This window comes from Xenopus laevis, chromosome 4L (assembly GCF_017654675.1).
Source record: "Xenopus laevis strain J_2021 chromosome 4L, Xenopus_laevis_v10.1, whole genome shotgun sequence".
In the NCBI taxonomy this organism is placed as follows: domain Eukaryota; kingdom Metazoa; phylum Chordata; class Amphibia; order Anura; family Pipidae; genus Xenopus; species Xenopus laevis.
In genome coordinates, this window is record NC_054377.1 from 100011314 (window position 1) to 100028427 (window position 17114).

The 17114-nt window shown below is 39.4% G+C and overlaps 1 protein-coding gene across 3 annotated transcripts in view; it reads right to left on the reverse strand.

Annotated features, from left to right (window-relative positions):
• Positions 1-1810: 1810 nt before the first annotated feature.
• Positions 1811-17114, reverse strand: part of fnbp1l.L (formin binding protein 1 like L homeolog) — a 62761-nt gene continuing 47457 nt past the window's right edge. Inside the window, exons 8-15 of one of the 3 annotated variants that reach the window (XM_018256964.2) lie at positions 16965-17111; positions 16565-16768; positions 7827-7936; positions 6749-6881; positions 6442-6536; positions 6037-6182; positions 4890-5048; positions 1811-2320 (exon numbers count right to left, since the gene is read on the reverse strand). In XM_018256964.2, coding sequence (XP_018112453.1) covers positions 2313-2320; positions 4890-5048; positions 6037-6182; positions 6442-6536; positions 6749-6881; positions 7827-7936; positions 16565-16768; positions 16965-17111 — 1002 coding nt within the window. In that variant the 3' untranslated portion in view covers positions 1811-2312. 3 annotated transcript variants of the gene reach the window in all.

Below are 17114 nucleotides of genomic sequence, written 5' to 3' on the forward strand. Positions count from 1 at the left end.
TTTCTTACACTTTCTCCAAAGTGTTAAAGACAAGTGACTGAAGTGGGCATTTATATGTACAATATAAACAGATCAGAATTCAACTGGTTTATTTAAAAAAAAAAAGTAAAAGTGCATACAATTATAAAATATTACCATTATTTGTATACGATTTATAGGCCAAGATGACTCCTCGGATCTCATGTTATAAAATGGATTTGGACGTCCTTTAATCCCTCCATCTGTTGCTAAACGACAACCGCATGCCATCAACAAACTGACCGACTGAGAGTTGTAGTACAACATGAGCTGAAAGGACGCAAGTTCTGATTGTAATAAACCCATAAATACAAGTGCCAGGAAGCTGTTGTGGATCTACAATCCCAGCACTTATAGCTGTAGGAAGGTGGATTTTCCCTGGATGGGATCAGTAATGTCACAGGATATTCCTTACAGCCTCCGTGTCAGCAAATCAGCATTGAGTCCATATTAACAGCTATCAAGAAATAAGATTTTCTATTAAATTGAATTAATATGCTGTTGCTTAGAATGGCTAGGTAATGTCTAACTGATGTTAAAATACAGAGGATTATGAGATTTAGCTGCATAAAAAATGGCAGGATTGCTATCTCAGCGGGTAGAATATTGTGGTATCATTTAGAATCAGTGTGGTAGGCACTCCAGTTTAAGGCAGCATCTGAATGGAAAGTAGTCGACTTGGTCTAAAGAAGGAGGAAGATCTTGACTCTTTGGCCAGGTTGCCCAGTGTAGAATGATCTTCCCATTAGGGCTGGAGGGGGGGAAGAGGAGGAGAATGGGATCCAGATTTCAGAGATTTCCTTCTCCAGAAACAGTGCTCAAAGGAAGGAGAACTGTAGCCATACAAACTCTCTATCACCGACAGAAAACTGGAATGTAATAAGTTACTGATAGAGACGGATAGGAATAGCAGCAACACTTGAGCATTGGTATGAATGGATTAAGTGATAAGTTGATATGAAGAAAGGCAGACCATGGAAAGAAGAAGATGGAGAGAAAAAAAAGAGAACAAAAAGGCCGCTACATGCAAACAGAGTGTTAGGGTCGAGAATGGAGATGGCACAGGCAGACATTCACATGTTAAAACCCAACAGGCAACTGGTCTTGAGAATAATTCTATTGGCTGGAACATGCTAGTGAATATTCAAGAAAGCTGCAAATGTTATTGCTACCCTGTGAAACATGTAGTAGGTTAACTGAACTAGGACATCTTGAAGCACAAATATTTGACCTTTTTTTGCAGATTTATTTATCTAAGGGCAGTGGCACAAGAGGGAAGTTCTGGACTTTTGCTCTTCTTCTCCTTGTCTTGTGTGCCACCCACCTAGAATTTACTGTTGGATAAAAGCACAGAAGCACAATGTACCAGTTTAGATACAAGGCAGTTCAACCTGCAATTAGTTCAGCTACGGAGCTGCAACAACCAGACCCCGAGTCCATCGTGGGATACTGGGAGGCCAATCGAGTGAGGTTGAGTATCTGGTTAAGGAACCAGCAGAGCTCAGGAGGTCAGAGTTCAGTTAAATCATGAAGAACTACCAATCCAACATTCATTTTACACCAGAATGCAGCTAAAAAGGGAATCTATTGTTATTATTTCTGGGTTTTTGAGACTTCAATCTTATAAAAGCATGAGCAGTGTTTTCAGTAACTAATAGTTACAGTAAGGTGTATTGTAAAATAAAAAAATATATATAATATATATATACATATATATATATACATATATATATATATATATATATATATATATATATATATATATATATATATATATATATATATATATATATATATATATATACATATACACACTATTTGTTGTCAGAAGAATACATAAAGAAAGCATTTAATTTATTTATCAATAGCAGCAACCATATTGCTTGCCCGTGTTGTACAGCATTCTGCTATAGGAACAAAAACCAGTAAGGACTAGTAAGGCCTGCCAGTTAGTGATCTACAGCCATGACTCTTCAGCAAATGAACTGCTATGCGCTATTCAGAAATGAAGTATTACCAGTAGATTCCCTTTAATGAACATTCACTAGCATATTTCCCAATTAAAGACAAGTTGATGGTATTACATCAGAGAACTGCTGCTTGCATGATGCACTCAGGCTATTGCATCATAGTAATAAAGGGAGGGTGTGACTGAGTTAGTGAATAATGGATGCATGTATCATGCACTCGAGCTTGTTGCTGCTCTCACATGGGCCCGGCCTAATCCCCTCCCCTTAAAAGAAACTGCATGTAGCCGCCTTCCACATCTCGCCCAGAGTCACAGAAAACCTTCTTCAGGAACCTGCAGTCCAAGAGGAAAAAGAGAAAAGAGGCCAGTTACCAATGCACGTCAGATGGAGAAAACAGAGAATGTCTATTTGTTCCTTTTCAGGAATATTTATGCCACAAAGATTTCACTAGAATACAATAAAGCAGATAGCAAGCAATGAAGTCTCTCTTTCTGAATATAGAAGCACAGACACGGGGGGACTTACTGATTACAGAGACAGCAATAGATCTCAGGCTGATTTGCCCATTAGAAGCAGAAATACAAACGGGGCAGATATCATTGGGGCTGGCTACCCGACCATTAAAAGAAAGGAAGATAGAGAGACTGTTTTTAAATACTGCAGAAAGGTGGTGAACACTTAAAGGGGAATTATCGTGAACATTTTAATATTAGCTTTAGCATACTTAAATAAGAAGATTTCTAAATACAATCAATAAAAATTCTGTACTATTTCTGAAATAATCGAGTTTATCTTCACTATTCCTCTCTCAGCAACGGTTTCTCTACATTCTGTCTTCATGCAGCAGTTGGGTGTCAGATGAATGATCCAATATATCTTATAGGGGGGCTCCTTTTGCCTAGAAGATGTATTAGAGCTCACTCTATTAAAATCAACAGATAACCTGTCTCTCTACATGCAGAATTTGTGCAAAAGGCAGTTATATTTGTACTGGAATCAATTATTTAAGTGAGCTCTAATTCATCTGCTAAGAAAGGGTCAATGAATATCTGACACCCAACTGCTGCAAGAAGACAGAATGAGGAGATACAGATGCCGAGAGAGGAATAGTGAACATAAATTATTTCAGAAACAATGCAGAATATTTAATTGATTGTATTTAGAAAGTTTCTAGTATGAGGAAGGTTTTTTGCGGTAGTTCCCCTTTAATTGCAAAACAGCGATTTCAGACTTGAGTCCCCCAGACTGTAATACGATACAGTTACAGCACTTGAGGGTCTTCTGCCCTCTGTGTTTTATGCCCAAAGCTCAGCATGTGGAGATGCAGCAGCAGAGATTTTTATTTGCTACTCGCCTGAAACAGTGCAAGAGTGTAGTATTCCTTGCTAAGCACCGCGTTATAATGTCATCATTTGAGCATGGGATCGATAAAAGACACACAAAATGCCCCAAAGTTGCTACGTGTGTCAAAGGCCTACAAATGCAGAACTGTAGGGTTGAATATGTAGCCCTGCAGCATTAGATTTCTTTTTCAAGGCTGCCCTTGAAATAGTCCTTAAGGCCAGAGAACTGTGAGGGTTCCATAGACTTCTTCATATCATCATGAGCTAGTGATCCTGGGGCTGCTCACGTCTCATGGGAAATGCCAGGGACACACCACAGGGTCACAGCCCAAAGTCATGAGTTTTTCTCATGTAATAGGAAGAGATTGGAGTTGAAGCTGCACCAAAGTGTTTCTAGAATGTCTGATCATTTTCACTCAAGCTCTGTCCACAAACTGTACAACACAGAAGGTATTGCTGACAGACACGAGTATTAGGATAGGGCTTGTAATCTCTCTGCAGATCACTCCAGTCTATGGCATAAAGCTGCCAAAGGTTCATGATCACAAAAATGGAGGAAGTATACCGAAAATTTGAAGTCTAAAAAATATTCTTATGTTCCATGAATTCTCAGGATCCGGGGTTTTAGGGATAATGGATCTTTTTGTTATTTGGATCAAAGAGGGAAGTTAGAGATCGCCACAGTCCTGTAGTGTGAAATTCTCCATTTATTTTTATGAGATTTATCAACGGGTGAAAGTTTATCCTTGGACAAATACGCCTTTTAAAATCCCATAGAAATGAGTGGAGAGTGGTGGAATTTCACTCTACAGGACTGTGGCGATCTCTAACTTCACTCTTTGATAAATATACCCCCTAAAGTCTACTAGAAAATCATGCAATCATGCAAAAATTCTTTTGATTTTGCCTTGGATTCCCCAAGAAGAAATTGATTTTATTGTCATGTTTGGAACATTGTGATTAAATACAGACCAGACTACACATTAATTAGGAATTACATTTAGAATTATAGGTTAAAAAAAAAGAAAGAGAATAAAACAACCCGTCGTATATACGACAATAAAATATTTCAAGCCAAAAAAAGCCATGGTTTGAGTGAACCTGGTCATGTTCAGTACAACCTGCCTTAAAAATGGTTAAATTAAATTAAAACAACCCAAACTAAATGTTTAAAAAAAATAAAAAAAAAAAAGGGGTCAGAGGTTGGTGAAAGTACCATTACTGCAAGAATTGATAGTACACAGCAGGTATATGGCTATTCACCAACTATGTGTGCAGGATTCAAACCCTACCCAAGCTCTATCCCAGCTGGAGTACCTCAGATTGGAAAGCCCTGGACTAAGGGCAAATGATAAACCAAAAACCTACTCAAGACCTGATATTAGAGGAAGTGGTTACAAGTTGTTTGTCTGCTAAATATCCCCATGAGTGAAATGTGGGAGCTCACACAGTGAACAATATAGATCAGCTAATAACACTTTGTCCTTGTGCCTTTTCCTCTCAGTCTGACAGTAGCAGGGGTATGTGTACGTTAGACGTTAGATATAGGTTACTGCACCTTTACTGTTTTTTTCTAGAGTGATCTCTATGTAGGATGTGGGTACATAGCCCTCGTCTCCATTTTGTTTCCTTGCTCTTGTCCATCCATCCCCTTTATCTTCCTCTATAATATACAATACGTCCCCTTCTTTCATTGCCAAGGTGCCTTCATTATTGCCTAGAGAGACAGGAGAGAGTCATGTTACACAGTTATTTATACTGGACACAAAGACAAAAGCACCAGACTGACCGATAAGACATGGGCTGTGCATTAGCTCATATTTTTACAAGTTTTTTTTTACATACAGTACAAATATTCTATTTTACTTCCTTACAGTAACTACTGCATCTCACTGGGGAGGGGGGTATGTAATAAAAGGCACTAAGTTTCCCTGGGAGCAATAACCAATAACATCCAATCAGCAGCTAGAATTTATTGGTCACCCGTTTGCTTTTAAACATCTTATTGGTTGCTATGGATTACTGCTTCAGGTTAATGGTAAGAAGGAGCTTCTTACATCAGGTGAATTTTCACCAGCAAAGAAATGCTTCTGCCAACTATTATTGCATGGCAGACACCAGTCTCTGTTCTTACATGCAGATTTGTTCCTGGAAAGAAAATTATCAGCATTTTTAGGGCCAAAATCGACACGTGAAACCGGTGACAGACGGCTGCCATTCAAGTCAGTGGTAGGCAACAAGGGTGGCTTATGGTGTTACACTATTACACTATTCACAAAATGAAAATCCAGCTGTGACTTTTATAACTAGCAATTAATGCTTAGCTGATAAATACACAATACTAGTAAATATTTAAGCCATTAGAGATACAAAACCTACACAAGCAAAGCTTGTAGCCAATAAATGGTTGGCACAGGCAACTCCATTATGCCATTACTACAGGGCTACATATATGTGTATTTTCCTGCAGTCATATACTTCTACAGCACAAATCTCTAGGTCCCTCTAGTGGTTATGTGCAGTCATAAGCCTAGTACCCAAGTATTACATAAATAGCCTTTGGATGTGCCAGTTCTACTTTGCAGCACTAATGGGCATTTTGGGAATTTCCACTAGAGCGCTAGTCAGGAACCAAGAGGGGAAAAAAAATCACCTGAGCATAAAAAAAGGTAAATGTGAACACTCCTGCCAATAAATAGACATACCATCAAAAGGATAGAGGGCTTTGCAGTGTCCTATAGCTGGGAGTGGTTCATCATCATCAAATTCATCATCAAACTCAGGGTGAGAATGGGGCTGAGGCTGAACTCTGCCTTCCTGATTGGCATCTTCAGTATAACTTCCTTCAGGGCTACACAGACAAAAAACAGGTTCATTAGAAGTGCAATAAAGACAGCCTGAAGCGTGAGATATCTGCTGTTTAAATCAACTGCCATATCACTGCAACCTAGACTGCAATCAGATTGTCCCAGACTACAACTGGCAAAGAAACACTGCAGAGCTGGTCAGTAGTAGCTCCAGATATACAAGTGGGTTAGTAGTCTAGGGAGGATTACTTTGTTAGAGTAATGATTATTTCTGCTTAACTGTGCTAGACAGCAAGTACTGACCTCTCTCTTCCTTGTGCTACAAGATGGTTGGCTTCAGCGCTGTGTCGTCTCTCACTTCTCTGGGATACTTTGCCCTCCACTTCCGATAACCAAGCCTAATAGAACCAATGAAAGTTTCAAGTCCAATCTCATTCAACAAATTACATATATTCCAAATAAAAGGCACATAAAAATACAATTTACTGCAAACTAAAGTAAATACATCAAAGGAACGGTTATAATTTGCTTTGGTTCAATTAAAGGAGTTTAAAGCAAATGACAATGAGAATACACAGGCACGCCTAAAAGCAATACCGTATATGCCAACCTCGTTTTTATGAATTTCCATCCGCAGCCTTTCGATGTTGCCTGTTGTTTCCGCTATTTTTGGTAGCAAGCTGCCTGGATCTCCCATCTGCGGGTTCTTCTCATACACATCTTTCATTTTATTCAGCGCGTCTCTATAGTAACAAAGATGATAAAGTAATTTTTATGGGCTCTGTTTTGCTGGGAGTTTGCAGAATGTTCCCTGTTAATTTCCCAAGGAAGGTAGAGAATGGATTAAGGTAGTTTCTCTGCAGTGACAGCCTATAAACCACATTTATTTATTGTTAAAAGCCTATAGTTTTCAGCATCGGCAGTGAATGTTTCCACATTCATCGGTTTCTCCTTGTCATTGGCCTACGGGTGCATGGAGAAATCCTAGTAATTTTGAGGAGTCCCCGTTGTCTTCACCCGATGACTCTTGCCCGTCAGATTACTGTCACTTAGAAATGTGGACTGCCATCATTACCAGCACTAATCACTTAACAAGCTCTTACATGAATACCATCCAGCAACTGTTATGGAGTTGGTTTCATGATTTGGAGTCGCATATTTGGGCAACTTAAAAATACTCCGAATCTTCCACTGGGGATTGAAATGAGTCCTTCCACTCCCAATTCTTTTGCATGAAAGTTTTATTGTAAACACTTTCCAAAATACGTTCAGTAAACCTTCACATTGCTTTTCAGGTTCTATGTAAATGAAACTGAAAGCAGCATCTGTTTATCCTTTTTCTGTTCTCTGGGTCTGATGAAACAGGAATAAGGTCTCCCCCAGGTCTGCTCATCAGTGAGTTTCAGGAGTGAAGAGAATGCAAACAACCAAAGTACTAATCTCAAATGATTTTAAAACCACTTAAAATGTCTAATGAATACTGGAAAGTTGCTTAGAATTTACCTTTTCTTAATTTATGCCAAAAACTGTTTTTTAGGTGGAGATCCCCCCAAAAGTGAAATAACTTGGCGGGAGACTAATCATCAGATTACAAGAACTATAGTTTTTACACCACCTAAAACCTCTACAGCCCAAACAGAAACAATCCTCTGGCCTCAGAGATTATACGGTCAGAGAACAGCACATACTTTTGATCCATCTCTTTCTGAAGTTCTCGACTGAGCTCATCAATTCTCTGCTGCAGCCTCTTGCGTCTTTGTTCTGGGGGAAGGTGGCTGAAATCTTCCAGAGCCGGACCCTGTTTCGAGAGAAACATCAAGTACATGAGTGGACAAGCAAGTAAAAAGAAATACACATAGAAGCTCACTGGAGAGGGTGAAGAATAGTCTGATAAGCAGAACATGCACATGAATATCCCACGGAGGATTTTAGCAGATCCCCGCTGCCAAAAGAAATCCAGAACAGTAACACACACCTGCTAGGCACACACACTCCAAACAAATACACAGAAAATGAATCTCTCTTCTGGGTTATATCACAGACAGAAATTATGAGACTATATATCCCAGGGAATAAAAAAAAAAAAAAAAAAAAAAACATTTTGGAGCAGGCATATTTTAAAATATATGAAGCATCAAGTTATTGGGGGTCAAGTAAATTACCAGACAAACCTTATTCTCCTTAGGCTAAATACACATGGTATTTTCTCAGCATGAGCACAAAACCCCACTTAAAGGGGCTGTTCGCCTTTGAGTAAACTTTTAGAATGATGTAGAGAGTGATATTCTGAAACAGTTTGCAGTGTTGGCAATCTAGTTGCTAGGGTCCCAATTGCCCTAGCTACCATGCCCTAATTTGAACAAGAGACTGGAATATGAATAGGAGAGGCCTGAATAGAAAGAAGCATCATTAAAAGTAGCAATAACAATAAATGTGTAGCCATACAGAGCATTTGTTTTCGGAAGGGGTCAGTGACCCCCATTTGAAAGCTGGAAAGAGTCAGAAAAACTAGGCAAATAATTAAAAAAAACTATAAAGAATAATGAAGACGAATTGAAAAGTTGCTTAGAATTAGCAATTCTATACATACTAAAATTGAACTTAAAGGTGAACTACCCCTTTAAAGGGGTTGTTCACCTTCCAACACTTTTTTCAGTTCAGTTGGTTTCAGATAGTTCACCAGAAATAAAGACTCTTTTCCAGTTAAATTCTATTTTCTACAAGTTACCGTTCTACTAATATTGAAGTGTAAAGTCTAATTTTTCACCTTCAAAAGCAGCTCCGGGAGGAGGGTCGTCGACCCTCTAAACTGTTCTAAATTGATACATTTAGTTGACACATTTCTTATCTTTGTCCCTGCTGAGCAGAATCCGGAGTTTTATTAAAGGCAGCTGTTAGAATTGATACAATAGTTGCCAATACTCCAGAGATGCTGCTGAGAAATGTATCAGCGAAATTGTAACAGCGCAGAATCTGTACCTGAATTACTGAGCTGCCAGACTCAAACACCAGAGAGAGGAACTTTTAACTCAGATTTTGGAAAAACTGTAAAAAAACATATAATGGGAAGCAATTGAAAAAAAAAAGTCTTCTGGAGAACAATCTGAAAACTCAACTGAAAAAGTGTTTGGAAAGTGAACAACCCCTTTAAGTAATGTATGAGCCTATGAGGGTGCACTGAGTGTATGCTTCACGCACAAGCTGCACCCCACGTGACATTAGCCTCGAGTATGAAACCAAAAATTACAACTATGACACCAATAATCAAGTATACTTGGGATCTGTGTTTTTCCGGATACCCGATCTTTCCATAATTTGGATCTTTATACCTTAAATCTACTAGAAAATCATGTAAACAATAAATAACCCCAATAGGCTGGTTTTGCTTCCAATAAGGATTAATTATATCTTGGTTTGGACCAAGTACAAGCTACTGTTTTATTATTACAGAGAAAAAAGAAATCATTTGTAAAAATTTGGATTATTTGGATAAAATGGAGTCTATGGGAGATGGCGTTTCTATAATTCAGAGCTGTCTGGATAACTGGTTCTGGATAACGGATCCCATACCTGTATATTTCTCATAAGAAAAAGAGTGACTTATTTGCTTGCATGAAGTGTAAAAGTGTATTATTTCATGGCAATTTTTCCTATTCAGGTATGAAGCCGCACTCCTATATGGCTCTATGGCAAGGACTGTAGCTACAGATCCCCAGCACAGCTCACAGCAAGACACACAGGAGGATGAATGGGGCTGTAGCTGGAAAGCTTGTTTCTATTCTACGTTACTACTGGAGTGCTCTGCATGTGATTCACAGTGAGTGTGGGAGGGATAAAGGTAATAGCTTTGACAGCAGAGCTTTAATACATCTGAACCTGTATGTAAAACAATAGACAATAATGAAGAGGAAGCTAAAGCCTTATACAAACAGGACAAGCATTAGGGCTGCTCTGCACTTTCCTTCCCCCTGTAGCCCCGTGCTACTAAAAGGTAAAAACCAAAAACCCAAAAGAAATCATTTCCTTCCAAAAATGGACTCTGCTCAATACAAAACGCGTGAAGTCTATAGGACCTGACAAACTGATAGAGCCTTGATGTCATTGCATTAATAAACATGAATATATTATGGCTCTTTCGCATGATTACAAAGTCCATTTAGTTTATTAGGTGTGGGACTTTATACAGCAGGGAGAGTGGAAATGCAAATAAGTGAGGTGTGAGCGCATACTCTGCTGCCGTGTCTGGGTTCCTGCGTGTGCCATTAAACAAGATTACATTCATGAGCTGAGAACTTTAATACAGGCGGACATTAACCCCTTACAGACCATTACACAGGCAGAGAGGAGAACAGCCCCAAACACACACACACTCAAGTGTCAGCACATGATATAAGCAATGACATGTATGTACATCACACGTTTGGCATTGATATCAATCTAGTGTCTGGGATGTTTAACGAATGATTCACCCTTGGATTTGCTTTAACACAATGCCTGGTTATCAGTGCAGAAATCCGTGTGTTTATTATGTACAGAATGCAAATGCTACTGTACCCCCATTTTTCAAAACTAGTTCAATAACGAATAGTTCAATAACGAATAGTGTTTGCACTACACAGGGCAAAATCTGAAACAGAAAGTAAAGTGTCATTCTACTTTTAGTTCATACCAGTGCAATCAAATCAGCAATCCACTGGAATTGCCCTCTGTATAAACAAACCCCACCCTTTCCCCATCTGCAGGCTTTAAGTGAACAGTTGATTTGCTTTCATTGTGCTTGTTCAGATCAGAAATGTTAATTTCCTAATGAAAACAATAGTATATTCAAAACAAACCCTATTCACTGAACTGGTGAAAAGAGGGTCAAAAGCTCAGTGTAGTGCGACATTAAAGCCCTTTTATTCCTGGGCCCCAGAGACTGTGCATGTGGTTCCTTTCACAGCTTTGGAAAATGCCAAAAATGTCCCCCCCCCCCAAGTAATTTTTTTGATTCTGAAAGGCATACAGAATAAACAGTGTAAAAATACTCCCTGCACAAATGTGTGACTCTTCTATTCCTAGGTGGTAATTACCCCCCCCCCCCAAATATGTGTTAACGGGATCGAGAGAAAACCTGAATTTCCATTTCATATAAATAATCACATTCACCGAATCAAACTGATACTATTCTAATATTCTTAAAAGGATAATGGGACAGCACAAAAACAATCACTATTTACCCAGACCCTTATATTTAATAAAAGGCACAACGTTTGTCCAAGTGCAATAACCCATAGAAATCCTTTGCACCTTTTATTACATGACCCCACAGCCGCTGGTGTCTAATGCCTATTTCTTACAATGTTTCTTCCCAAACCATTATTTTGATTGCTTCGTACAACTGCGGGGATGAGAAGTGTTGATTTTACAAAGAAGCACAAAGTAAAGGAAAATACATATAAAATTGTGAAATAATTTTGTCAAGCAGAGTGTAGAGAAGCTGTGCCCGCGGGAATGTTGCGGAGTATAACAGAGACAGACACTTTCATGCCATTGAGCTTGAGCAACGGGACACAGACCGGCACACACTTCTTACCATCCGTAATGACCACTGAACCGATCCCAAAAACAGAAAGAAAGGGCAAGTTACTGGACAATATTATTGCATACACCTCTGTACTGTGACCTTTGACTAATTATGAGGCAGTAAAATGTATCTGACTGTCTGATAAAGTAATATTCCCAAGTAGACAGCACCAAGTGGTGCTGTCTACTTGGGAATACTGCATATTGAGGTGGAAGTGGCTACCTGAGACCTGCACCCCAACTACAAAAGTTTCCATTACTGAGTGCTGACTTCTGCTATCTTGTCTGATAAAGTAAACCCATCATTACTTAAAGGGCCACTGTAGATTTTAATTTTCCCTTTGGATCTGCCAGACATAAGTCATGTAGAATTATTTCCCTGTTGCTGGTTTTATTTGCATTTGAAGTCTTGCCTAGCCTGCCATTGTCTCAGGTCTCCGCAACCTTCCCTAGTCCCTCCTGCAAGCGCTTTGCTGGGTGAGCAAGAAGTCAGCTTTCTAACCCGCTGTACAGAAAGAGAATACAAACTGGCAGCACAGATATTCCCCTGAAACATACAAGAAATGTGTACTGTGGCCCTTTAAACAATGTAAATATAAGTGAAAAGTTACAAGAACACACAGAAAGAAAATAAATAAATACACTTGAGCTACCGCCAAACAACTGCTGAATAGCAACGTCCACTGCTTCATCCCAAAACCAACCAAACCCCCATCCTTGAGTTGTTGGAGAACATGGAGAACACTGAGAGCTACACGGGTTTTCTGGAGAATCTAGCCGTCTATATAGCATGCTTATAAGTGTATATATTTTCCCTTCAAAAGCCATGCACCACTTCTTATAGCAAACAGTTGCTTTGACTAGAAGCATTTCTTAGAAATTCACAGGAACATGGTTGCTTGCTTTCTAGTTAAAGGGAAACTTATCACGTTTCAAACAGAGAGTTGGGAAGCGTTTCCAGTGGTGATCTGTGGAGAGCCCAATTTTACCCTTTGAGAAGTGGGACGTTTCATTGTAAACACTGCTTGAAATGTGCTGTATACCCCCCAAACACAACCCTTTAAACCATAATGTCAACAAGTGGCCTCGCAGCTGTCAAACAGTATTACAATACAGGCTTCTGTTAGAGACGAAGGAGCTAAACAGCTGCAGTAAGAACAACCTGAAGATCATTATATTAGAATTATCTTGGTTACAGCTGTAGTTAAACTGCAACATTGCACATTGACATAAACTTTCCATCAGGGCATAAAATAAGTTTTTCCTTCAGCCAAAAAAGTGATAATAAGGAGAATTTAAATAAACAGTTCAATTCTGGGAGGACTCTCTGTGCTTGACTGCATTAGGACAATGCCAGAGCCCCCATAGATCAACACTGAAATTGCCTGACATGTGCTCAGGTCAGATGACAGTTGCCTTCAGAACATTCCACTCTAAGCTGCTCATACACAGGCCGTTATAAGCTACTGAAAGGTGAAAGTGGGCAGTCTATCGATTGGCCACGTTTAAAAATCCAGTCGGATTGACTGCCTGTATTTTCAGCATTGTAATCTGATCTTTGGGCCCTAGGGCCCACGACTCGATACTGCGTGCTGCGTCTGCATCCGATAGTCGTGCCGCGTCTGATCAACGATGCAACACCATCCGACATTTGTATATCTTACCTTTCTTCTGTCACATCCGAATTGACGGGTATTTGCGCAGCGAATTGGATTGCCCTAAGTCCTACCCTTAGGGTGAATACAGTATGTATATGTTGTTCAACATATTCATGCAAGTATGGCTGAATGACACTGACTTTCTATTTTTATAGCCATTTCATTAGCTAAAGGGAGACAAGAGCAGACATTTGTGCCACACCACCAGGCAAGCAAAAGGAACCCGACATTCCCTGGCTGTTCTACAGCAAAACAAAGCACCACTTCTCCATTAAGGAACTATAGGAAGAAGCATGAAAATGACTCTGTATCCCAATAGCTAACCTATACAAAGCAAATACCTGTTCATTATCATAATGATATTTGCATCATTAAAGGTACATAGCTGTGCTGGCATCAAAATATATACATTACACTTTATTTATCTATTAGTATATAGTATTAGTATATATTATTTATATTTTAGTACGCTTTCTTGAGCGTGCTAGTCAGAATAAAAAACCCAATGCATGCAGACTGAACTCCATCATAATCCAAATACCACCTGTATTCTTCACTTGCCCATAGCAGGGACATTCCGTACTGCATCTCACACAGGAGCAAATCCACTGCACACAATCACTGACATGCATTAGACTCTTCTTCACTTACCACTCTTTTTAGGCCTCTCAGAGAAGCAGCTCTCTGCCTGTGGGTGCCAACGTCACTCACACAATAGTGCAGAGGGTCACTGTCTGACATGGTGAAGTGCAGCCCACTGGAGGGGAAGGCTCCAGACAAGGGGCAGGGTGGGATATTGGGCTTAAAGTAAGTACAGAAAAGGAAGAGATAGGGTCACTTTTCAATCTTCAAAGATTTGGTCACATAAGACAAATTACTCTTTAAAACTTACACTGAACCTTTTGATTTACCTTAAAAGAATGAATTATATTAATTTCCTTGGATTCTGTCATGATTTTTATGATGTAGTTTTTCTAAATTACACGGTTTACACTGCAAATAACTGCAGTCTACCATATAAAATATAATTCCTGAACCAGCAAGTGTATTTTTTTTTTAATTGTAATATTGGTGTGTAGGAGCCATCTCAGGTCATTTTGCCTGGTCATGTGCTTTCAGAAAGAGCCAGCACTTTAGGATGGAACTGCTTTCTGGCAGGCTGTTTCTCCCACTCAATGTAACTGAATGTGTCTGGATTTTACTATTGAGTGTTGTTCTTACCAGGGAGCTGTTATCTTGTGTTAGGGAGCGGTTATTTGGTTACCTTCTGTTGTTGATGCTGAGGGGTGGAAGGGAGGGGGGTGATATCACTCCAACTTGCAGTACATCAGTAAAGAGTGACTAAAGTTTATCAGAGCACAGGTCACATGACTGGGGGTAGCTGGTTAACTGACAATATGTTTAGCCCCATGTCAGATTTCAAAATTAAATATAAAAAAATCTGTTTGCTCTTTTGAGAAATTAATTTCAGTGCAGAATTCTGCTGGAGCAGCACTATATTTTTTGAAAAAAATATTTTCCCCGATTACAGTAATAACTAACACTGCCCCAGTCCCACCTAGCACTGCCTTTCATATACCAAGTTCCTGTAACAGCAGTCTAAACTGTCTGCAAACAATAGGATTTGTAAGAAGTAATAAGCCTATAAGGAGCCCTACAGCTGCCAGCCTAAACCACAAATCAGCCAAATCACACATGATCGCTTGCTATAAATTCGCCAGTACAGTGTGCTGCTCCATGGAGAACTGTTTGTCCACCTCTGTGTCAGGCTGATTTGTGGTGAGGGCAGTAAAGTGCAAAATCCATGTTTTTCCCTAATGTCCAATATTTCACTAATGGCATTATTTACACCAGGCTATCTGTAGGCTGAATGGCTGTGACCTACAAAGGCTAACAAATTACTGTGGGAACCAGCCGCTGAAAAACCCTACCCCCCTGAAAAAAAAGATGAATTGCTTTCCCAAAACTGGAGTAAAATTCCACTGTCACAAACATGTTTCTGTTTGAAGTGAAGAATTTCAGTTTCATATAGCTGCACAGAAAGGGGAAGCAGTCAATGTCTAGACATGCTTAGCAATGCAAAAATCTCAGCTAGTCGGTGTAAATAAAAATTCATAATGCAAAAGCTGCACAGACCACAAATGCTACTCAGCTGCCACTACATTTGATTAGAAATATAGGATTGCATGACATTCTGTTATCCGACTTTCAAGGAATTCTCTATTACAGTTGCATATTAGCATGGAACTAGGGTATTTGCATGACAAACAGACCAACATATTAAAAATGCAACGTAAGCACCATCAGTGACATGGGTTTGTCAACAAATAGAAGAAAGAAAATGCTGCAATTAAATGTATTGCAACTCAATGTGCATTGACTGCCTGAAGATAGGCATGAACAATTCCTTGCCACTAAAACGAGCCATAGTTAATTTACAGGGAAAATAATCCCCTTTTAAATACAAGTTCATTTAGCTGGGCTTATAATAAAAGGTGCATAAACACTAAAATATAAATGTATTTTTCCTTTACACAAGAATGAGCATTTACCAACCTCCATAGGCTCAGTGTAATGCATCCACTCCCTCATCTTGTTGTGATGGACTTGAAGTCCATTGGCAGTCCATATTGGTGGTGTACAGATTCTCTGGAAAGCGCGGGGACCTAATCTATCACTTCACACATAAGCTGAAGGAGGGCCCTAAGCCTAAAAGTTATGCTATCTTCTCAGGTAGCAGTGATCACAACAAAAGAAGTAGCCAGTGGGAAAAAAAACAGTATAGTACACGGATCATAGTGGAGATCAAAACACCTTGTGGCCGAGATGACTTCTTAAGAATTTGGTGATAGACATCCTAACACAGAGAAATGTTTCCAATCTGCCTGCAGGCACTAGCATGTGCAAGGAATGTGTGTGCTTAGGAACCCACTGTTTAAATTGCATACAGCACATACGTTTCCAGACTATACCATCTACATCTCCTTATTCCCATATAAAGGAAGACACATGACATGTTTACTACTGATTTCTACAACAGCCCAGTTATTTTAAAGCATGTTTGCTGTGGTTAAATTGTGTATATGTCCACTCTTCCAAACTTGTTTCCAATTGAACAGAGAAGTTAGAATGGCACTCTGTTATACAGACTTAGCACGAGACATAATCGGCAAACAGCGCTATTAGTTAAATGGGTCACTCACCTTTGGTTTCTTTCCAAACAGCCAGAGTTTGCCCTTGGCTTTCCCAACTGTCACTCTGGGGTCAGGCTTTAATGACTCTGGCTTTGGGGTACTGATGGTGCCATCAGATACTGTCCTGTAAATATGCTGGCTGTAGTCTTCAAAAGGAAAGTCTCCGGGCGGCTCAAAGCCAGATTTGAAGCAATCCACCACTATCTGGGAGTCCTGAAATCAACAGAATAATGTCACTAGGCAATTACTATTACTGAAGATTCTTCCAAGACCAAAGATGAAAATAACAGCTTTGTTGTGAAAAAAAAAAAAAAAAAGAGTAAATATTAACAAAATGTATTGACAAGGGTGCAAGTAGAGCATTTCATGCATACAGTTATACTAGCTGTTTATGAAAAGAAGCACTCACCCGCCTCTCATCTACTGACTTGGCCGCTTGAACCATTCCTTCTAAACACTTCGAAATAATGGGAATAACTTTTCGCTCAGAATCAGCAAAGCCTTTATAACATTCACTTAGCTTTACAGTTCTGTGTTCATCCATTTCTTGGAGGTGCTA